The following is a 24,958-nucleotide window of genomic DNA, read 5'->3' on the forward strand; positions in this document are numbered from 1 at the left end:
GAATACAGAATTATAGCAGAAAAGCTATATGGTAGTAATACAGCACCAAGTAACATCACTGATGTCACTTTAACATGAAATGATTATTCAAGTAAAGTTCTGGGTAATGTAACATTGAATGTAACTGTACTGAACATACTGAAGCCTTGCCCGTAACTAGATGTTAAGTGTTAGTCACTCAGTCGTGTCTGACTTTTTGCGATCCCAGGGACTAGAGCCCACCTGGCTCTTCTGTCCATGGGATTCTCCAGGCAAAAATACTAGAGTGGGTGGCCATTCCCTTCTCCAGATCTCAACCCAGCGATTGAACCCGGGTCTCCTGCATTGCAGACAGATTTTTTTACTGTCTGAGACACCAGAGAAGCCCCATGACTAGACAGTGGTCCCCCCAAATGACCGCATGAAATAGTCCCTCTCATAAGCATGACTGTCCCTTATTCTAACACCAAGTCCATCCTAATTTTTCTGTCTTCTATGTTTCTGGTCTTAAGATACCATTTGTTTTATGAAAGAAAAGTTTTTTTTTTTTTTTTTTTTTAATGTCTTTAGTTGGCAAAACAAAGTAGTTTCAACTTGAAGTGATTCCCCAAAAATCCTTACAGTTTCACTGAAAATGAAATCAAAATACATGTATAGGAACCAACATTAGAGAGGAAGGTGATGGTATATAATCTATAAGTCAGTCTCGAACAGAAAACAAGTTAACAAAAAACCATATTGCTAAAGCAGTAAAAAGATACTTGCTGTCAAATTTTCGGCCATCATATTGGAAAGCGCTGAAAGAATCCGAATGACTATCTGAGCTGATAAGATCACTGCTCCCTGCACTGGCAGGAGAAGTCCATTCTGAGGGTACACCTGGGTCATCAATAGGACGCATCTGGTTTTGCTTATTTAGAATATCAGGAAGGTCTTTGGGAATTTCGAGGCTACCTGGACTACTTCCTCTTCGTGTCATAGTCTAAAAGAAAAATTTTACCGTTAAAAAAATTGTTTTTAATTCTCATGAAGCATCTGAAATCTTTAGTTTCCAAGATAATCATGATAATAAATAATGAAATTTAGGGCATGAAGCGGGGGGGGAAGGGACACTAACTGAAGAGTCTACGTTAACTGTATGGAACCACAGCCTGAAGCACTGCTGGTCTGCCTAAATCAAAGAGTCAAATATCATACGGTGCTGGGCCTGAGATTCTGAAGACCTAAAAGGATCCACGGAGTGAATATTAAGAAATTCAAACGGAAAAAACAGAGGCCAATGGAAGAGGAAGTTCCCTGGTGGTCCAGTGGTTAGGACTTGTGGTTTCCACTGCAGGGGGCCCAGATTCCATCCCTGGTTGGTGAACTAAGATCCTGCAAGCTGTGCAGTGTACCCAAAATAAAGAAAAATTTAAGAAGAAAGGAAAATGTAATGGAGCTACAGACTTTCTGAAGACAGCAGAAATCCAAGTGAAATAGTTTTCTTTTTTAAAAAAGCAACTCCACATATGTTTATTTATATAATTTCACATATATTTATATTTAAAATTGTGGGAATTGGGCCAGAAGACCTCTACTGTTATCTTTCCTGCTGAGGGCTGGCAGCAGGTCTCAGAGCACCCTAAGAGCAAAGACGAAAAACAAAGAGCTAGCAAGGTAGTGGCTTATAATGCAGTAGCTGAGCAAACAGGTATACCAGTCTTTCACTCTGGTCAAAACTAAAAGGCTGCTTGTTTTATGTCTTTGGATAAAGAATATAAAAATATAATTTAAAAATCTTAATTTAAAAAAAAGGCCTAAATTTGGGGTGAAGGCTGATTGGAATAAGATTATTCACATGGGTATCACACACATATATATGTAAAAGGTATGTATCTTTTAGTTTCTCTACCCTCCTCTCTAAAAACAAATAAATCAAATAACACTTACTGAGGCATTACCACTTCGAAGTCGCTCTGCTATAAACTCATCCATCAGATCAGGAACATTAGCATTGCTGCTGCCAATATCACTATTAAGAGGGGGCAGTTTTGTGCTCATGTCCTCTTTATTGACTAAAAACAAATAAACAACTATATATAGTGAGTAAAGACTTAACTACATTTCCTAAATTTAAAACAAACAAAAACAGCCACAACAAATTACCTATGCCATATCAATTATTTGCCAAACATGCATGTAAGAGTAATTTTTCTCCTTTTAGATTTAAGAATTAGTAAATTGATATGTACTTTATTTAACTAAGCAGATGTTAGTCAATCTTCAGTACAACCTTAAACAGCAAGAAAGCTTACAGATAAGCACTAGCTGGGAGTTAGGTTAATATTGTCTATAAAGAAACTGGTATATTTTTCTTTCTTCCTGTCTCTATGCTTCTATTTGGAGCCTCAATAATTTAGAAATTCATCTTCCCCAAAGAATATTTACAAGGAATATATCCCCTGAATTTTAAGTTTACATATTAATAAGTTAAAATTCTTTGATCTTGACATAATGTTGTTTCTGTTCACTACACTACAAAATCTAATTTTATTGTTTGAAGAAAAAAGATTTTCACAAAGGTTCTTCTATTAAAAAAAGTTATTTTGAATTTTTTAAGACTATACTGTGGTTTACATTAACATAGACGTTTTAAACCTTGGGAAACTGACAGAAAGTAAGATATTTACTTATTTCACTATTATGCCATTGAAAAGGAGATTTCTCCACATCCAAAGGAAATCAACACTGTTAATATTCCTAATGAACTTCAAAGCATTTCAGGTTAAGAAAATATACTGGTCAGGAACTTACTGTGAAATACCATTATCTTTATACTACTTGGCCAGGCTTTGCTAAGCTGTCAAATACTGCCCTCAAGTGGCATTAATGGCTCAGTGCAAGATGCAGCGTTCTGTTAATCATGCTAACAAAACCATGTTAAACAAATAAAATCAAAACCTACCTTACTGCTGAAAGTTAATTTTCTATAACTGTACAGTTATTTTAAATTTGAATCAAGATAAAACAGTTACCATAATCTTGCTTTCTGTAATCTGTCCATAGAGGTTCCATATCTAAATCATGATTGGCTATCATGAAACCTTTATGCACATCTAAAATCTCAGAAAAAAGAAAGTAATGATAAGTGTTTTAAGGATATGACTTGCATTCTATACAAATGAATGCAAAACTAAAAAGCCTACAGCTTATTTGGAAATGGAGTACATGAAAGTAACGAAGCACACCTTGAGGTTTAAGACATAATTTCCTCTTCAATAACAATTAACTAAAAATGGTGGTGTTCACTGTAGGACCCTGATTTCCATTATGTTATATAATGTCAAAATAATTCTCTACAAGAAAAAATAAAACTACATAAATCAGCAGTAAAAATAAATGAAACCAATTATTAAGAGCTGGGATCCTTTTAAATGTAAACTATTGGGGGAGCAAGGGAGAAAGTATTCCAACTCCTCAGTAAACTTAATTTCAAGTTCATGTAGTAAACACTAAAAACATTTGATTTGGATAGCCTTTGGAAGGTCATTAAATTTTCCTGTATCCCCTCTTCTCTATCTTGTTCAGCAGCAAAGAGGTTTAACTAAATGCTTTATAAGGGAAATTAGTAATTTAAATAAACATTTTATGCTGGGAAAAATACAGCTGGGGAAAGGCGCATGCATAACCAAACAGAGAGAAAGCAGTGACCATCCCAAAGCTTTTTGATTGCTTATAGCTTGCTTCAGTTGCATTAAGCCAAACTGGTGCTGTCTTCTCCTTTTGCGCTCTGCACAGTTAGTGCTCACCTGCAGCTTTCCTTCCAAAATAGCCCATTACATGACTGTACAGATCCCTCAGTGGAGCCTCTGGTGGCATTCTGTTCTGCCTCTGTGGGGAAACATTTGCCTTCGGCTTCGAAAGAGCATGGACAACAGTTTTATAAACGCCACCCAGGGAGCCCTGCGGTAGTCCTGCCTCGTGACTTGATGACTTAATAGTACTACGACTACCTAACTGATTAGTTGCAATTCCTTCTTTTTGTAATATGGCGGTGGGAATCTCTGTTGTTTCCTTAATTGTTTCACTGCTTGCTGATGCTGCACTAATTGTATCTAGAGGCCTGTACACACCAGGTTTTACTAGCTCTGCAGCACTGTTGGAGCTGGTGTGGGGGTTGCTGATGTTGCTATTACTACCACTGAAGCCACTGAGCTTCCGCAGTCTCATCTTCCATGGAGCCTCTTTGTTTTCCAGAGGATTATAAAACTGAACTGACTCAGTAGAAGGTCTAAAAGTAACATGAACACTATTTCGCTTTTTAGTAGCAATTTTCATGATTTTGGCTCTGTGAGTTACTGTTTCAGACAAGCTCCTTTTAGTTGGAGAAAGCTTGCTAGTGCTTGTAACATGAGGCATTCTACGGTTAACAGGTGCTTTTAGTGTAGTTTTCTTGGCATGCAAAACATGTGGGACAGTGATTTTTTCATTAATTTGCACACCCTTAACCTTTTCAGCTAGTGTTATATCTATACAGGCATCTAATTCTGTGGCTGTTTGTCTATACAGATGTTTTCTCTTTTCTTTATCACAAGGGCTACCTGAACTAGGTTCCGATGACTGTTTATCATTGTTTAGTTGTTTACATTTTTCAGAAGTTTTTGTTTTCATAAAGCTGTCTAACTGGTTGGGTGCACTAATATTTGTGAAGACAGCGGAGTTTGGTTCTTTTTGAAACTGTATGTTTTCAGGAGTTCCAACAAAAGAGGTGGTATTTTCTGATTTACTTTCCTGGTCTATGTACTCTAATTTATCTGAGGATGATCTTTCATCCTTATTTACTGCAACAGAGATCACTTCCTGTGAAGCTGCATCTTTATCTAACTCGTTTTTACTGTGACTTTCTTGGGTTTCCTTAAAATATTCTTTCAGGGAGGAAAGAAGATCATCATCTCCTTCAAGGTCAATGTACTGGATTTGTTCAAAAGCTGAATCTGCAAGTTCTACTGGATCTATTAAGTGACAGAGATGGTCATATATGCTATCACCAACTTCAAGAGAAGACTCTCTACTATGAGTATCAGTGATGTGGCTCTCAGTGGATCTAGTTATTGAAGAAGCCTCTGTGGAACTCTGCAAGCTTGGTGCATGACGGGATGAACTGTCAATGACAGGCACTGCACCTTTGGCTCGTTCAACAGTGAATGGTTCCAAGATGTCAGAAGTGCTGCTACTTCGAGGCAATGGCTGCTCCTCACTCAAAGCACCAAAAACTTCATTTCCAGTGTCTTCACTTTGTGAAAAATGTCTGACTCTAGTTGGACGAGGAAGTATTTGAGCATCATCAATATCTGTAAAAACAAAGAAAGAAAGAAAGAAAAATTATAGAGTAGAAACTATACAAATACAAAAAAAATAAGTATTAATTTCAACCATTTTCTAAGCATATGCTTAAAAATAAAAAATTTTGAGTTTTTTGTAAGCTCAATGAAAGAAAATCTACAAATTTGTTTTTAAATAATGATGGGCACAAGCCAATATAGCATGTAGTATAAATGAATTAGAAAACTACCAGAATACATTTTAAAATGTTAACATGCATAGAACAAACAGTGAGGTGATGAAACATTTGGAAGTGCAATTAAAGATAGAGCTGTGCCAATAAATCAAGCAATTCAAACTTGCTATTCAATTTTCCTTAATAAAGTTTCAGGCAGAAAAAAGTAGATCTTAACACAAAAAAGCTCATCTTAGTATCCCACTACAGAAACTCCATAGGGTCTCATAATTCCTCTGTTTCCTTCTTACCAGGCAAGAAACATCACCTTTTCTTCAAATTTTGCTTATTTGACCACTTACTACACTTGGAAATCTCTATTCTCTTCCTAAAGTTCTCTTTGTCAGGAAACTAGTTATCTGTTCTACTGAGGTATTTTACTTTATTTTATTACACTATTAAAATCTATTTACCCCTACCCTGCAAAATCTATTCACCCTATCAAATAAAATTAATACACTGCTAAAAAAATTCTACTTTTTCATGTTTGACACAAACAGCATTAATTTACTAGGAACCAATCTCCTCTGCCAAACACTGGCCCACTCCATTAGGTAACCATGGAACCCTAAAAACTGCACCTACAGCTTCTTACATTTCTTTTAAAAATTACAGATTTGAGAGTCAAAATGGACATTATAGATTATTTAACTCTCCTACTGAACAAACTGAGTCCTAAAGAGAGGAAACCACTTCTCAAGTTTGAGAAGCAGGCTTAGTGTTCTATGTCATTACATTGTTTTTAGTGCCTGAAGTGATAAGTATATGATAAATTTTCAAAAATATGTATAAAATTGAAAATTACAATATGAAATACTATTTAATTGTAGAGATATATACAAATTAAAACATTTACTACTGATAAAATGTCATGTCTACAAAAACATCTTGGCATTTTACTAAAAGACATGTTCAGAAAAATACCATGAAAAAGGGACAAAGTCAAAAAGTCTGATATTGGTACTCATTAGACTTGTAATGCATAGATTAAAAGTAACAGAACTATAACTGATGAAAATGAGAAGATTTAGATCCAGAGAAAACAGTTACTTGTCCAAGATCACAGATATATTTATTGAAATGGTGCAAGATCTAAAACTTAGGTTTTCTTACTCTAGACTCTGAGAAGTAAGTTTTCTCATTTATAAAATGGGGACAGTAATTCAAAATATTCTTGTGGATCTATGTGAGGGATGAAGAGAGGCTGGTACCTCTGCTATTTCACTGATACCACTTTCTTTGTATGAGATCCAAAAGGAGCCACCTTATACTAAATTCAAATCAAGAGCAGTTTGTGATATACTAAAATTGCACTATATTCCTGAAGATATACACTGAAACTCCCAATACATGTCAAATATAAACTATCTCCTAAAGTTGAAACAACTCTTTATCATTAAGTTGAAGAGAATACTTTAAAAAAATGTTAGCTTTCTTCTTCATACACTTTACTTACAAATTCTTCTAAATGAAAAACAAAGCATTTCCGCAGAAACTTTATGATATATTGTAATACTGTAGCAGATAAGTAATGCATATTTGTGCATCTTGACAAACGCGAAGTATTTTTGGTTTGTGTCCCATAATAGGTCATAAGAACCTCTGCCAAGAGATTATATTCACCATGCACTCCAGTTTCTTCCCACAAAATGTTCTAAAAGGACTCAACAAAGAATAAAGATTACATAATTTTTCTATAAAAATTAAGAATTTTATAGTAGGAATTATTTTTTTAGCTGCAAATTTAAAATCAAAATATTAAAACCTTATTAAAATCTAACGCTGAGATTAGAAAATATATGAACTTCAGGAAAAAAGCTGAATATTAGTATTAATGTCTAGTTTCCTTTATTGATAACCTCATACTTTTTCCATTCTAAAGAAACCAATAAAGATTACTGTGAAGTTCTGTTTTTAGGCATTTCCTCCCAATCCAGTCTTCATGTTGCATGTTAGGAAATTTAGCCATTATTTCAGCTTGTTTTTCCCCTAAACTTTTGTTAGTACATATGAATATCTAAAAAACGTTCAAGTCTAAGAGGGCAAGGGCTTTGAAGAAAATGAAAATATTTTTGTAACAATAATGTACTGTTAGTAAATCTAAGTTTCAAAAAAAAGCTTTCTGAAAGTTATAAGTTTTAAAATACAGTTCTTACCCGGGCATATAACACTAATACTAATCGCATAAAATCAAAGAAGAAAGTAACTGCAGAGAGGAAATCAAAATCAGCATTTGAAATTAAGCAAAATTGCCTCTAACAAGGCTTAAAGTTTAAAGAAATAAAAAAGAATAAAAAAATAAAAAAAAAAAAAGAAGATAGGAGAAAAAAAATGAGAAGTAATTTCTTTTTTTTTTGCCAAATGATAATTTTATGAGTAAAATTCTATTTAAAAAAAAAGAAATAAACCTGAACCTTAATGAAGATAATGTCTAAATGACAGCTCAATCATACACAGCTGTCCTGTATTCATTGGGGACTGGTGTCCAGGAGCCCCCGTGGAAACTAAAATCCACAGACATTCAAGTTTCTTATATAAAATGGACAAGTACAATAAATACAGTTGGCTCTCCAAACCAACAGGTTTACTTGTATTCAACCAACCTTGGATATGAAGGACCGACCGTACAGTCCTTCCTACATGCACTGTTCTAAGTATCTTATGTATATTAACTCATTTAATCCTCACAATAGCCTCATGAATTAGGTGTATTATCCCCATTTTACACATGAAGAAACTGTAAGACTTGCCTGAGGATACACAGCTAGAAGGTGGAGAGCTGGGATTTGAAGGAAGGCAAAAATTAGTCCAGGTTCTTATCTCCTGAATAATATATATTATGTATTCATGAAATAATTAAAAATTACTATTAATACATTATAAATCATTTATTTCCATAAAGCTAAGAATCTTAGGAATCAAAACTTAGGTCAACTACAAGTATTAGTAAATTATACAGAAAAACACAATGGATAAACTTTGTATTGGATTGCTGAAAATTATGGTAATAACAGGTTAAAACAGACATGGCCTTTAAAACTACTTAATTACGCTGCTTACATTTTACCTTGAACAAGTGTCTAATTAAACTAGTTCAGTCTAAAGAATAACTAACCAATGACCAAACAAAACAAGAAAAAAGTTTTTTAATAAACTTAAAAAAATAAGTGAACATTTGAGAAAATGCTTCCTATAGAGCCTAAAAAGTATTTGAAATGTCAAGTTTCACCTCTGGATTTGCTTAATGATGTTTTACTATTAAAGTGTTGGAAAATCATCTCTGGATTAAAACAGTTTTTTCTGAATGTTGTGTTTCCAAAAAGTTTTCTTTGATATTTTGAAAAGATAAGCTGTAAATGAAAGTGTAATATTAGTTTGTAACATGTTAAAAAAAAAAAAAAACTATTTTCACTGAAATTTACCATTTTTCAGGATTTTTTTTTTTATATTAACATGACCATATCCCCATTGTCTGAAATAGCTCTTGTCACATAGTAGGGGCTCAATAAATACTGGTAGAAGGGAAGCATATTTTTTATATTAAAAACTGCTGCTGCTGCTGCAATCGCTTCAGTCGTGTCCGACTCTGTGCGACCCCATAGACAGCAGCCCATCAGGCTACCCTGTCCCTGGGATTCTCCAGGCAAGAACACTGGAGTGGGTTGCCATTTCCTTCTCCAGTGCGTGAAAGTGAAAAGTGAAAGTGAAGTTGCTCAGTCGTGTCCAACTCTTAGCGACCCCATGGACTGGCAGCCCACCAGGCTCCTCCGTTCATGGGATTTTCCAGGCAAGAGTGCTGGAGTGGGGTGCCACTGTCTTCTCCGATATTAAAAAACTAGTAGCTGCTAACTAGTAAATTATCAAGCTAGTTTCTCAAGTATAATACTAATATACTATTGGAAAATTTTAATAATCTCTAAAATGAGGTACAGAAAAAAGTACCCAAATCCCTTTTACCAAAGCTAAATTCTATTCCCAGTTAATCACAAACAGCAGCTATGAGTGGCAATATTTTTACAGCTCTTGAATTCATAAAATCATTTATATTAATATATGTAGACACTGATGTTATTTAGAGGCTCAAGGTTTTTTTTTTTTTTTTAATTACTGAAGGAAAAGACAATGTTCCCTTATGTAATAAAAAATTTTTTTTTTTTTTTTTTTTTTTTTGCCTATTTGGGCTATAATGAAAATGTACCTTCAAGGTAAGTTAAGAATTATTATTAGTAGAGGCTAGCAAAAACTCTACATCTTTTTAAAACTAGATATTCACTTTGTAGGTAATTCAAAGCAGTATCCACATCATTAAAATCATATGAAAAGACTGAAAAGCAACAAACCAAAATAATTAATTTTAGACTACTAAAATTTAAAATACTAAACTATCATCTACTCTTACCCTTTTAATGTTGTTTCCTTGACTCAAATTCTGGAAATAGATAAATGACCAATACATTTTTTATAAGAAAATTATACAGATTTAGTGTTTGTTTGCAAACACGTTAAATAATACCATGTTTAAGTTAGCTTCAAATTTTTCTTGAGATGTACTTTTAAAAGAATTAACACAAATTATTTCAGTGAAAAAAATTCTAGTGTAATTTAGAATTACACTAGAATCTGCTGGTGTTCTAGGCGCAAAAATTGTAGAAAATTACTATCACATATTGGTGAGAAGGAATAAATTTCTTTGTGCAAAGAAGGGCCTACTTGTTTGATTAGATAGGAAATTATTCTCCTGATTAGGCAGATCTTAGGAACAAGATGGGCCATGAGACATACCATCTTCTTTCTTCTGATACTAAGAAAGTAAAAGTTGAAAGATCAAAAACATTTTGCTCTACAGTGCTCAATTCAAATAATGAAGTACTGCTAATAACCTTAGCAGTCTATGTAACATGGTTTAGACAGCCTAGAATTTAACAGCATCAAATGTGGCAAAAAAATTAGCAGTTTTGAGAACTAACTGGGAAGAAAGTGGGCCTGTAAACAATTTCAGACTAGGACAGTACTTGATTAGAAAATAGCAACAACAGTTGCAAAAGTCAATTGCCTACCATGCTTATGTTCTTTTACATGCCTTCTATCATGAAAGTATTATTTTTGGCAGTGAAAGCTAATTTACTTAAGAAAAATTATTGAGATTTCTGACTTCTCTTGCTTTTTTCAGGAAAATAAAGACTGCTAGACTGGGCTACCATATATGTAAAAGTACAATCTGGTGGTATAGGAGACATGACAGGGAAAATGTGCCTGCCCAGACAACCAGCACTACCTGCAGAGCTTTAAGAAATAAAGTAAGATCTCCTGAAACCCCCAGGATATTATATCAAAACCAAAGACAGACACAAGTCTGGGAAGAAACATTTGTTCAACATCAGATGAGTTCAATGTTAAGAACTCATGTCAGTGACTGTGTCAATGCCGTTGAAATAGTTCATGGAGCTTAAGAAAAACTCTCAAAGGATATTCAGCGACTCAATTAGTTTAGTCTATCTATATAAAGTTATACCATACAGAATCACATTTACAACAATATAGACTGAATAGTCATCTAACCCAGAATACTGGAGGAGAAAAAAGGGCTAGATAACAATAGAGTACACTGAAAACTGACAGTTCATTCTTAGAAATCATAGTATGTTAAACAAATATAAAAGAATTAAAAGGAGTGTCTTTTTGCCATGTAAGTAGTCAAGAGTATCAGGTAAATATTTTTCTGGAAAATTATACTTCTAACCAAAAGCTAGAGTGATTGTCTATGGGGTAGTTTCATTGTCTTACTGGTAAAGCAGTTATAGAAACTTCAACTCTTGTTCTTAAGATGATGCACCCAGGAAATATGAGTTCAACTAAGCCCGCTTACATCAGGGGGACAGATTAAACTATGAAAAACATAGTTCACTTGCCTTTTTAGCTTTCACTTATGTACCTCCTCTTGGTTTGGGAAAAATCTCTGATCTTACCAGGATTAGGGATGGTGGAAGGGACCTTCATGAACTTGAAATAACATTATTAATAAAAATGCACCTTCTCTCGCATAAGCCTACAGTTCATTAGGAACTAAAAGGGTACAAAGATAGGTTGTTAAAAAATAAAAATCAGTAACCTCACCAAAAGTCACAATATGAAGGAAACACTCCTAAGAAAATGATAGGAAAGCACCCAAGAATGCACAAGTAACTTTCTTTAAGCCAGCACATTTTGCATAAGTACAGCTGACTCTTGAGCAGGGCTCTGGACTGTGCTGAGCTGTATCCAACTCTGTGGCAACCCCATGGACTACAGCCTGTCAGGCTCCTCTGTCCATGGGACTTCCCAGGCAAGATTACTGGAGTGGGTTGCCATTTCCTTCTCCAGGGGATCTTCCCAACCCAGAGACTGAACCTGCCTCTCCTGCATTGGCAGGCAGATTCTTTACCGCTAAGCCACCAGGGAAGCCCTTAAGCTGTGTGGGTCCACTTATTTGTGGGTTTTTACAAATAAATTTGTACTGTATCACTATACTATGTGTGGTTGATCAAATCTGCCCATGTGAAATCACAGAAGTGGAGGGCTCATTGTAAAGTTATATATACATGGATTTTGGATAATATGGAAGGACAGCAACCTTCACTCTTGCATTGCTCAAGTACCAAGTGTATATTAAAAACAAACTTGCTTCTGTCTAAAAGACAAGGCACTATAATTCTAGTCATACAGAAAAAAAATTTTTTTTAAGAAAAAACTAAGCTTAGGTGGTAGAAATGACTGTGTGTGAGACAGACAGAGGGAGAGACTGACTTGAAAGTGTCACTAGGGAATTTTGGGAGTAATGGAAATATTCTATATTTTGTTTGGGTTGAAAGATGATGAGGGGTGTACAATTCTCAAATCTAATTGAAATGAACCTAGGAACTATGCATTTTATTATGTTAATTATGCCTTATTAAAGAGGAGATCATCTCAGTACTGCAGATAAAGGACCTGAGGCAGAAGTGGAAAGTTGATCACTTTCTGAGCAAAGGTTCTGAGGCTCCTTAGAAATTGGGGCTTCACAGAATGGTTTTGTTATTTGGTTTAAAAATTAGTTATTAGAATTCTATACACTATTATAAAGATTTATTCCAAAGCAACTTTTCGATTATATACTTGATTCCCCCTAGCTTAAATTTCATTACTACAGATGATGGAGAATGCACTATTTAATATTTACCATATATTCAGTCAAATGATGACATTATAAATGAAATTCTAAATATACATTACTAGTTCACCTGACCACCTGAGAAGAAAAAAAATCAGACATGAACAGAAAAAAAAAAGAACCCCGGCCATTTACAGCCCCAAATATTGGTCATTGGCACAGCACTAAACTTAGCACTTCCAGAATGAACTGCAAGGATAGCATTAGAGTTCAAATAACTCAAAATGTTGATTTCTCAACCACTTTCCCAATTTCCCACACCTCCCCCAAAGAAATTAACTTTGAAGAGTTTATTTGATTAAGCAAAATTTGAAAGCAGAAGAATTAAAAAGTGAAAAAGGTGGTGCAGAAATTAGCAGAGGTGGCACTACCTGAAAGCTCATCAGAAAGGGGAGTGAGAACAATATCAGGCAAGAAGGGTTTGGAAGTATGGATCAGAACAGGAGCACTTTTAGCACTGCGTATATAGGCCGATGGCAGAGCACATTCACCAATGGATCGGCTTCTCATGGCTTTAAAAAAGGAACAGAAAGAAGTGGGGAAGGAAAAAAGAAGAGTGACTATAATGAAAGGCTTGTGTCATAGAAAAAGCAGCAACAGAGAAAACTAAAAGATACAAAGGAAGGAAATCTTAAATTAAAACATTTCAGCACGGCAAATACTGGCAAGCTGTAAGAAAAGAAATCAGAGAACACACATGACATTTCAAATGTAAATCTTTTTGTGTAAAGCAGGAAAATGATTTTTTTTGTTTTTCATTATTAGCAGTTACAATGGTATAGCATTAAAAACAGCATACACTTTAATTAGCACTATGTTCTCAAAACTAAAGACTGAAAAGTTCGTTGAACAGAAACACTGCAAAGACTCCATATCAATTGTTTCAAGAGATTTTGGGTACCATATTTGGGCATTTTTCTGAGCCACACTGAGCCACTCTTCTTAATGAAGCTGAATTCCAAGAGCAAATTCCTACTTTCATACTTTTCCCTAATAAAGTTTCAAAGTTACTCATAGGTCTTTTTTAGACAATTATATGTAATTCATAATCTAAAGGATTGAATCTCATGGTTAGTATCTGTTACTGATAGAAGAAGAATGCTTAATTACATCAGTATCTCTTATTTAAAGATAACAGTATCTAAATTTTAAAATTTTAAGTAAAAATATTTATAGAAAATAGCATTTGGAATCAGCATGAAGAATCAAGTTATTGAGAAAAATAAGTTTGTGTTTATGCAAATCTTAACTATATTACATAAAAACTTAAAAGATTAAATTAAAATTTTTTTCATTTGTATTTAGTTGTATTTGGTAATTTCTTAAAAGTAACCAGTTTGCAAAATTAAAGACAAATTTTGACACCCTTAGAAATAAATTAATAGTCAAGTTTATATCTCAAGTACTTTTTAACACTTAAGAGATTCTTGAATAAATGAAGGTATAAAGATTTTAAAAGATACAATATTGCATAAAATCTAGTGTAATGGTGACATAATACATATATATTTGAATGTTACCATCATTTCAAAAATCTTAGGTTTTCCTGATTATTAGAAACAGCTGGTTCCCCAATGCTTCAATCCCTTAAGTATAACAGGGCCTTTGCAATCCAACCACAATATCCACTGAAACTTGATCTCCTCCTCCTGTTATTCCATTCTACTGCCACACAGAATTTTATACCATTTCTTGAAAATTCCATGCTCTTTCACAACATGGCTTTATGAGTCCATAATATATTTGGTCTTCTTTTCTTCTTGACACTCCTTCATATATAAAATGTCATCTCATCTGTGAAGCTTTAAGACTTTCCCACATAGTTAATTTACTAGCAATACAGCAGTTAGCAAAACAAACAAGAATTCCTCTTTTTTACAAAGCTTACAATCTATTTTTAGTGGACTGTACATTTTATATGCCTAACAGTTTTTCAAAGGCAAAAACTGTTATCTTCTTATCTTTATATCTCCAGTGCCTGGCACATATGAGCTCAATAAATCTTTACTGACTGAGTACCTATATTTGGATAAGCACAGCAAAATCATTTGAAAAAAAACTAAAGTTTTAATTGTGAACATATAGAAGAGAAAACCAAAAAAATTACTAACCAAAAACAAGATGCATGTCATAGAGTTTATCACTGGAAAAGAATAATCTAAGAGTCCCTATTCCCCAAATTTATTAATGCTAGCAAAATAACAGATTCTTTAAGAGTAGCTTTTTTATGTTTATGTATAGCAAAATGTGGAAGGTTCGAATATATTCAGAAAAGGCAACAACGTGCCTTCAGTGTATGACTTCCCATGTATTATATTAAAGGTTAAGTGTATTTTAAACAGAAACCATATACAGAATGTCAGAGTCTGACCCTACTCATATTTTTCTGCTGGCTTCCTCTCCCTCTTGTGAAAGTGGTCAACAATTTTATGATCCAATTTGAAATAAGTTATGTTGACTTCAAGATAATCATTCCTTAAAACTTGTTAGAACAAAGATATAAACACAAAGGTAAAACCTAAAGTGCTGCTTATCAACACAAAACGTAAAATACCATCTACAGTGATAATCAGATGTGATGAAAAAGAGATATTTCTTTTAGAACCAAACTGAATCAAATTCTCGATTCCACAGATGAATTACAAGCTGTCTTGATGTTTTCCCCCTTGGGTTAGGTCATTCCTTGGAAATAACAATTCTTTCTATTCTTTCTTTTCTACCACCAACTTGAAGCAAGAGCTTGGGCATTTCCCTTGGAACTTTCCCCATAATCACTATGATATAAGTTTGTGTGCTATGATCCTGAATGAATTCTTCAAAAAGACACCCCTCCGTCTGTTACTATCTTTATGTTTACCTGGAAATCTGTTAAGTGCCACACAGCTGTGCAATCTACACTATAGAAAATAACAATGAATTAGCTACAGAGATTTTGGGGGACTTACTAATTTAAAGCTTGTATCACAGAATCTCTGTAAAGCTACTGAAACTGGCCCAACTTCAATGAATTACCCTACAATGGTCTCTTAAGTGTTCAAGTGAAAGGAACTGTCACACATCTCTCACTGTAAATCAAATGCTATAAATAGAAATAATTAAGTTTAATGAGGAAGACAAGTAAACAGTCAATATAGGCCAAGAGCTAGACTGCTTGCTCCCAACAGTCAAATTGTAAATGCGAAGGAAAAATTATTAGAGAAAATTAAGACTGAAGAGACAAATAAGAAAGCAACACAGTCTAATTGCTGGTAAGGAGAAAGTTATTTGGAAATATCAAACCAGCCACAACATTCCTCTAAGCGAAATCCTAATCCAGAGTGAGGCCCTAACTTGCTTCAATTCTAAGAAGGCTGAGACAGTTGAAGAAGCTACAGAAAAGTTTGAAGCTAGCAGAGTTGATTCATGAGATTTAAGGAAAGAAGCTACCTTCATAACATAAAAGTACACAAGAAGCAGCAAGTGGTGAAGTAGAAGCTGCAGTAAGCTATCCAAAAGATCTAACTAAGATCATTAACGAAGGTAGCTACATTATACAACAGATTTTTTCAATGTGGACACAACAGCTTCTACCAGAAGCAGCCATCAAGGACTTTCGTAACTAGAGAAGTTACTGCCTGGTTTCTAAGCTTCAAAACATAGTGTTATTAACAAAAGTCTATAGTTTACATTAGGGATCACTCTTTGTGCTGTACATTCTACAGGCCTCTAACAAATGTATAACATGTATACACAATTACAGTACCATACAGGATAGTTTCACTGCTCTATTTAAACCCTCTGTGCTCCACTTATTTCTCCCTCCTCACTGGCCTGCTTTCCACTCCTTGGCAATCAGCAATCTTTTTACTGTCTCTTCAGTTTTCCCTTCTTCATAATATCATATAGTTGTAATCACCATGTATATAACATTATCAGATTGGTTTCTTTCACTTAGCAATAGCATTCGGAACTCTTGCATATTTTTTTCCATGTCCTGATAGCTCACTGTATCTTTTCAAAGAATAATATTCTACTGTATAGATGTACCACAGTTTGTCAAATCATTTACTTATTTAAGAATATCTTGGTTGATTCTGAGTTTTGGCATAAATTCCAAGTTTATGAATAAAGCTGCTACAGATATTTGCATGCCAATGTTTGTGTGGACATATGTTTCCAACTTACCTGGATAAAAGCTAAGGACGGTTTGATTCTACAGTAAGAATATATTTACTTTTCTAAACTACGAAACCAGCTTCCAAAGTGGCAGTACCATTTTGCAGTCTTACAACCAATGAGAGTTACTGTTGCTCCATATCCTTGTCAGCATTTGGTGTTATAAATGTTCCGGATTTCAACCATTCTGATAGATATGTAGTGGTATTTCATTGTTTTAGGGCAATTTAATTTCAAATACTATAGACTAAACCTATAGACATATCCACATACAAGCACAAGTTATAGAAGTATACATAACTATATTCTGTGTCATTTTTAACACCTCAAAACTGGAAATAAACTGAAAGCCCATCTTCAGGATACAAGTTAAATTATGGTACTGTCATGTAATATACATCTGATGCAAGGCGTTCGACATTTTCTGATATGCAATAATCATTAAGATACAGCATTACAGCTTGACTTCATCTCCTTGCACTCTTGTCTTTCTTACCCTACACTTCACTCACTCTGGCCTCTTTCAGTTCAGTCAGTTCAGTCGCGTCCGATTCTTTGCGACCCCATGAATCGCAGCACGCCAGGCCTCCCTGTCCATCACCAACTCCCAGACTTCACTCAGACTCACGTCCATCGAGTCAGTGATACCATCCAGCCATCTCATCCTCTGTCGTCCCCTTCTCCTCCTGCCCCCAATCCTTCCCAGCATCAGTCGTCCCCTTCTCCTCCTGCCCCCAATCCCTCCCAGCATCAGAGTCTTTTCCAATGAGTCAACTCTTTGCATGAGGTGGTCAAAGTACTGGAGTTTCAGCTTTAGCATCATTCCTTCCAAAGAAATCCCAGGGCTGATCTCCTTGCAGTCCAAGGGACTCTCAAGAGTCTTCTCCACCACCACAGTTCAAAAGCATCAATTCTTCGGCGCTCAGCCTTCTTCACAGTCCAACTCTCACATCCATACGTGACCACAGGAAAAACCATAGCCTTGACTAGATGGACCTTTGTTGGCAAAGTAGCTTTTGAATATGCTATCTAGGTTGGTCATAACTTTCCTTCCAAGGAGTAAGCGTCTTTTAATTTCATGGCTGCAGTCACCATCTGCAGTGATTTTGGAGCCCCCAAAAATAAAGTCTGACACTGTTTCCACTGTTTCCCCATCTATTTCCCCTGAAGTGATGGGACCTGATGCCATGATCTTCGTTTTCTGAATGTTGAGCTTTAAGCCAAGTTTTTCACTCTCCTCTTTCACTTTCATCAAAAGGCTTTTTAGTTCCTCTTCACTTTCTGTCATTAGGGTGGTGTCATCTGCATATCTGAGGTTATTGATATTTCTCCCGGCAATCTTGATTCCAGCTTGTGTTTCTTCCAGTCCAACGTTTCTCATGATGTACTCTGCATATAAGTTAAATAAGCAGGGTGACAATATACAGCCTTGATGTACTCCTTTTCCTATTTGGAACCAGTCTGGCCTCTTTACTCTTCCTTAAATAACAAAGCACACTCTTAGACTAGGGCTTTTATTCTTTTCCTTCTGCCTGGAACACTTTTCCCTAGATGCTTCCTCTCAGTTTATTCAGGTCTCTGTTCTTATATGATTAGACAGGCCTTCACTGACCTCCCTAACAGTCCCATTTCTCTATCCTTATACTCTTGCCCCTTACCCTATTTTACTTTTCTTCATAGCACATAATACTGCCTGATGTTTGGTTTATCTGCTTATTATGGGTCTCCCCTGACACAAGAATTGTCAGCTTCAATGGAGTTTATTAAGTTTGTTCTCACATGTATCCTCAATGCTTGTAACAAAGCTTCCACTGTAAGTAGAAGTATTTTTCATTTGAATGACTAAAAGCCATGCATACATTATAGTATATGCACAATTTTAGAAAAATCCTCAAAAACTAGTAATAGCAGTTATCTCTAATGGGGTGACCTGGGTGGGTGAGGAGCAGTGATGCAGGAATGACTTATTAGAATACATATATGCTTTATCACAGTTTGAATTTTTAACTATGTACATTCCCTAAAAACATAAAAAATTAAAAATTTAAGAAAATATATGTCTAAAGAATATCCTAATTTAATGTGTTTCCCTTTTAGTATTTTCTAAATACTTTATGTAGGCACGTTTCTGAACAAAATTTATTATGCATTAAACTTTTGATTGGTCAGTCCAATGAACAAGCCAGATAAGATTTTGACAGAGTATCAGAAAGTAATTAGTCAGGCATGCACTTAAGATGAGTATTTTAATCATTATATGCTTTTATAAAGATTAGAAATATGCCATCATGTTAGCTATGATTTCTTCTCATTAGATACCTAAGATGTTTTTACGCTTCCTTAAACTTTTATCTTTCACATTAAGCATAAATCAGAAAAATATATATAACCTTTAAAAAATATTCTATTTTTAAGTAAAATAAAGTAAAATTTTAAACTTAGAATTCCTTCTTAACCAATACAGAAATATTTTCTATACATGTGACCTTAACATAAAATGAAGAAAGGCATTTCAGATGTAATCAACATGTTCCATAAGAATTTCAAAATATAATTCTATACCAAAATATCTAAGTATTATATTCATTTTTATCCAGTATCCTTTTTCCTTGTATAATTTCTTATTCTTCTTGCTTGACATACAATCAATATAATTCTATAGTTATTTTACAGGCAGGAGACAACTGTGAAAATATTCTTTTGAACAATTTTAAACTAAACATTTTAAATTCTTTTAAAACCTTTAATTTCCTTCTTTTCTTTTTACTTGTTTCTTCCTTTAGAACTCTAATTCTTAACACTTTAGAACACCTCCTTTATAGAAGACATATCTTACAATTTTAAATTTATTTAAAGTAAGTGTTTTTCATAGACTCTATAAAATATAGATACATTCCCACAGAAAACTCCACTTTCACAGAATCAGATTGCAAAGCCTAAAGTAACTTCTAGCAATTTTTGTTTCAGGCATATGAGATACTATCATTCCAACTACACAGATGAAGTAAATAAAGTCTAGAAAGTTCAGTAAATTATTCAAGGTTATCGAGCTATTTAGTGATGAGAGTGAAAAGAGATCAGGACAAAGTGCTCTTGCTTTTCACTGCAGCACTCTTTCTACTATGATGAAGACCAGGTTTTAAATCTGAGAAGAAAGGAGCAAGACGGTAACTAGGTCCACAGATGCCAAGTGATCTCACATCCAGAAATTCTTTCCGTCACTGCCCTCTGTGGATATTTCCAAGACTAGAAAGGTCTTCCCTACTTGTTAAAGGCAGCAAGGAACCCAGCAATATACTCTACCTTGGCCTCAGCTGTCTATAAGCAGAAAATGTAAATTCCTCACTGGAAGTCTGTGAAGCCAATACAATTATATAAATGTAGCACTGAAAATAAGCTACCCTATTTTTTCATGTTTATTAGAAACTACATCAGTTAATGCATGAGTTCTGTAGAGTGAATTAGAGTTCTACTTCTCAATTCTGTAAAATAACAATTTAAAATTATTGACATCAATGGTAAAATAAATTACATTAAAACAGTAATGTAAGATACATCTTACTAGCATAAAGGAATAACACAGTATGTCATCAGACTCCAAGTAGTCCTGAAATAAGTTTTGCTATAGAAGTTTTTCATTTAGCAACAGAAAAACAACTGATATGAAAACTGTGTGTTTGCATACGTTGTTACTAAGAACTATAAACATATCACTGCATACAATTCTCATGATTTTAAAAAGTACATACCAACAGTTTTTTGCCGTACTATACTCCTTGCCTTTTCTGTGCCTGGGGAACCAGTGGTTGTTGCACTTCTCTGCCTCATTGGGGCTTGGCCAGGCTGATCGCGACTCCATCCTCTAGAAAATGACTTGTCAACTGAAACTTTCTGAAATTCATGTCCCACTCCTAGAAATGCAGATGTTCAATCTCAGTGCACTGTCATCTCATCAATAACTGCATCAAATTATGTATGCCATTCTGCCTCAGATTCTTAGGTTTACTCATAAAGTAACTAGATAACATGCTTGTGTACTGAAAGGGTTTTTTGAAATTTATTGTGTAAAAATCACATTCCAAAACTGAGGCACCATCAACAATAAGTGATAATAAATCCTCTGCCACCCACTTATTTCATATAGAAGTGAAACATTTAGACAAGCAAAAAATGATAGAAAATGAACTAACCAAAATCCATCCTGTGAAGGAAGTTACTCTATCTTTACCTGCCAATAATAGCCACTTGGGAAATAAACAGTCCAGGAAAAAGTAGTTTGGTCACATACTTACCACTTTGGACTGTTAAGTATGAAATGTGACTCGTGTCATCTCTAGATAGCAACTAATTATTAATAACAAAAAATCCTAGCAAACTCAGTATTATAAAAGTCTTCCCCGGTGGCTGAGTAGGTAAGGAATCTGTCTGCAATGCAGGAGGCCCAGGTTCAATCCCTGGGTGAGGAAGATCCCCTGGAAAAGGAAATGGCAACCTGCTCCAGTACTCTTGCCTAAAAAATCCTACGGACAGGGGGAGCCTGGCAGGCTACATCCATGGGGTCACAAGAGTCAGACATGACTTTAGTGATAGAGCACTATTACTAGTATTATAAAGACATGTTTCTTTGATATAATCACTATGTTACTGGCCCTCTCCAGCTTTTTAACATTAGATAGAAATATAATCCATAGTCAGGGAATGTTTGCTTTTAGTTAAAACTAAGGAAATGCTTTCAAAAGAATTTCCCAAGTACTTCTTATTGAATATAGTAACATGAAATCACCTTCTAAGTTTTAATAAAAAATATGTGTATGATAAAAAGGAAGAGTGTTTTATAATTTTTCAGTTTGGTTAATTGTTAAAAATAAAATATTTAAGATTCTGGACTACTTAACTTTATTAGATATGCACAGAACCATTGAATTTAAGGTTCTTCAAGAACAGTTACCAGGTAAGTACATGCTTCACTGTTGAAAATTTTTAACCTTCAGAGTAAATTAAGGAGGGAATAATTAAGAGAAATTATGACTTTCACCTTCACTCCTCTCCCTGGCTTGATACTCCCAGAGCAAATTATTTAAACAAATTTATATGAAGCATCTCTGTGAATAACTCTTACCTTTCCCTTTGTGCTTTTTTTGTTTCTGTTCACTCAGCTTATCCAATGGTAAATCACTGAGATCCAAACTATATAAATTTCTAGCTAAAACTTTAGTTAGTGTCTCCATAGTCAGCGACCATTCAGTGGCTAACTCTTCCCAATAGGTCAACGATGACAATACTGAGAGTAAGTCATCCCAAAGTTCCCGAGAGATGTACACATTTAGATTTGCTTTAATCCAGGCAACTATAAGAGTCTATAAAGACAAATAATCAGAAATAATAATGAAATATGTTCAAAATAAATTATTAAAAAATTATCCCCAAACTAGTAGAACTGTAAATCACATAATATCCATGATATCCTTTCTTGGTACATAATACTTATAAAAGTAACGCACGCACTCATTAGCATCTACTCCAAATTTCAAAAGCTGACAATTTCCAACATTCTAACATTAGGACAAGTTACCAAAACTGAAAAGAAATCTCCCTAAAGTTTAACTACCTTTCATGGTACATTACATTAATGTTAAGTACATGTTGTTCAAAAAGAGACAAGTCTCCACATTATTACAGGTTGAAATAACTGAGTAATTAGTAGTTACTGAACTACTAACATTCTCAAAAAAAGATTGAAATCACTAACTACACAATTTGAATATTCTAAAAGAAAAAGTTACTAGAGATGTATTTAACTTATTGATACATGTTTCTGAAAATTTGTATGTAAACTTGATAAAATTAAATTTGACTTTAAAGACACCAGTGGAATTAAAGGTGTTCCGTACAAATTCAATCATAGAATAAAAAACTTATTTATAAAAGGGCAGAAATTAATGATCAGACTATACTCTTGAGACTTTATAGAATTCTACTGAAGATAAAATCCTATTGAAGAAATAGTCACAAAGTGTTTTAAAAGCATAACTCAACAAATTTTACATAAGTTTAACATTAAACATAAAGATAAAAATAAGCAGAGTTTATGACATAAAATAGTAATAACTAGTGCTTTCCACTCCATTCAGAGAACAAAAATATTATTCCATATAGCAAGCTAAAATTGTATCATCCAATAGCACTCACCATGGGGTTAGTTCTAATGATGGGGGGGGGGAATAAAAGACTAATGGTCAAGAGGAATTTAAATAATAAATGTAGCTGATTTGAAAGACTTATTCATTATCAACACAGAATTTTAGGTAAACTAGCACCATCTGGGAAAAAAATATTAAATTGAAAAGCTACACTAAATGGCCAAGACTTAGATCTGAGATAGTTTTTATCCTTGACATTAAGAGCCATTTTATCCATGTGTTTATATTTAATGTCTTGTCTTTAAAAAAAACATTATTTTGCTTTTTGTTCTCCAAATAATCTATTACACATGTAAAGTCAGTACTCTATCCTTGGGTTGGAAAACACAACATGTAATTCCTATATCATCAACTACTACTGATACTTCAAATGAAGACGTGAAGAGGATAAAGTCTAACAGTATATCGTGGTGGGAAAGAATCTTGATTTACTTTTTTTTAAACTACAGAACAACTTAAAAGAAGTTTTGTTTTTCTAACAATGCCAGAGACTTGGAAACTCATAACGCAAACAATCAAATCATTACCACAAAGCCTTCTGGCATCTTTTTGCAATCATATGAAAGTGTACCCCACAAGAGATAAAGTAAATGTCATCAGTTTAACACTTTTTTTCATAGGCCTGACTGGTATCTCATCTATTCTGCTAGGCTGTTAGTTTGTATGTATGGCAAACATACTACTAGATATACAACTTTTATTTGGCTCTACAAAAGCTCCTTTAATATGACTTCTGATTTAAAGCTTTTTTCCCCAAGAAACAAGTTCAGGGCTCAATGAATCTTAAGAAAAAATACGTATCTATCCACCTATTTATCTATTTATTTATTTATTTTTATTGCCTGGAAAAGTGGTCCTGCAAGTCGACCTGCCAAAGTCATGTTTTTTTTCCCCTGGAACTGCAGAAAAGCTTGTGATGGCATCTTCAGTACAGATTCCGTGACTCTGAGCAACACAAGCAGCATCTGTTCCCTTAAAGTAAAAAAATTAATTAATGTTTCCTTCTTGCATATGTTTGCTTTTGGTTAATGAATAACTTTGAAATTAATATTTGCTATAAAAATGGTATTATCTTTCAATAATTCAAATATCAAATATCTTTCAAATTTTCCAAATTCTTTATATATTAAAATATAAATTTTCATTTTACAAATCTACACAAGCCATTTTTCAGCCATAATACCTCTCCATCAAATAAAAATTTGTACAAAAGCTGATGAATTAGGGGTGAGAATATGGAGACTGCTCCCATCCCCCCTTACGGAGCTGTCTGAAGAACACTCATTTGTCTTTACAATACAGTTCTACCTTGATGTCTGTCTACCTCACTCATCTTTACAACATTAGAAACTTCGTACCTAGAATTGTACCAGGTTCAATTTCAAAAACTGCATGATACTTTAAGACTAAAAGATCACAATGAGCCTGATGAGAAAGCAAGGATTATTACTCCATTGCTTCTTTCTGTCCTTTCTAGTTTGGTCATCTTTCAACTCTTTATCCTCGATGTGTACTGCAAGTCACCCAATCCTATTATATTATCCTTACCATGCCTCTCTTTCCTTAACGCTTAATATTAAGACCATAAAACTACCTTATGTGCACCTGGTAACTCAAAAACTGACCCAACCATATGCCAAAAAAAAAGTTTGAGAAGGGGATTTGGGCGGGTATATAGACAGACTAATAGCCCAAGTCTCTATCACAGCTTCCTCTTCTTTGGCTTGTCTGCAGGCCCATTCTGGGCACAGCAATATGTGGGACAGTCCATGTGAGAAATGTGCCAGAGGCAGCAAGAGGTCCCAGATGTAGGTATCATGGTTTTCTGGGAAGTGAGGGTAGAATTAAATATAAAAGTATCACTCAATAAACAGTGTCTGAACTTACTAACTAAATAAATAT

The 24,958-nt window shown here is 34.3% G+C and overlaps 1 protein-coding gene across 7 annotated transcripts in view; it reads right to left on the reverse strand.

The window, feature by feature from the left end:
* Window positions 1–24,958, reverse strand: part of RALGAPA1 (Ral GTPase activating protein catalytic subunit alpha 1) — a 214,174-nt gene that overhangs the window by 102,861 nt on the left and 86,355 nt on the right. For 2 of the 7 annotated variants that reach the window (XM_070358743.1, XM_070358742.1), the window contains exons 14-20: window positions 23,899–24,028; window positions 21,976–22,213; window positions 20,606–20,767; window positions 13,073–13,213; window positions 5,142–5,309; window positions 1,909–2,033; window positions 745–961 (exon numbers count right to left, since the gene is read on the reverse strand). In XM_070358743.1, the coding sequence (XP_070214844.1) occupies window positions 745–961; window positions 1,909–2,033; window positions 5,142–5,309; window positions 13,073–13,213; window positions 20,606–20,767; window positions 21,976–22,213; window positions 23,899–24,028 (1,181 nt within the window). Of the gene's footprint in view, window positions 1–744; window positions 962–1,908; window positions 2,034–3,767; window positions 5,310–13,072; window positions 13,214–20,605; window positions 20,768–21,975; window positions 22,214–23,898; window positions 24,029–24,958 lie in introns of all 7 variants that reach the window. The other 5 variants (XM_070358738.1, XM_070358741.1, XM_005891799.3 and 2 more) reach the window with 3 other exon arrangements.

Source organism: Bos mutus, chromosome 21 (assembly GCF_027580195.1).
Source record: "Bos mutus isolate GX-2022 chromosome 21, NWIPB_WYAK_1.1, whole genome shotgun sequence".
NCBI classification, from domain to species: domain Eukaryota; kingdom Metazoa; phylum Chordata; class Mammalia; order Artiodactyla; family Bovidae; genus Bos; species Bos mutus.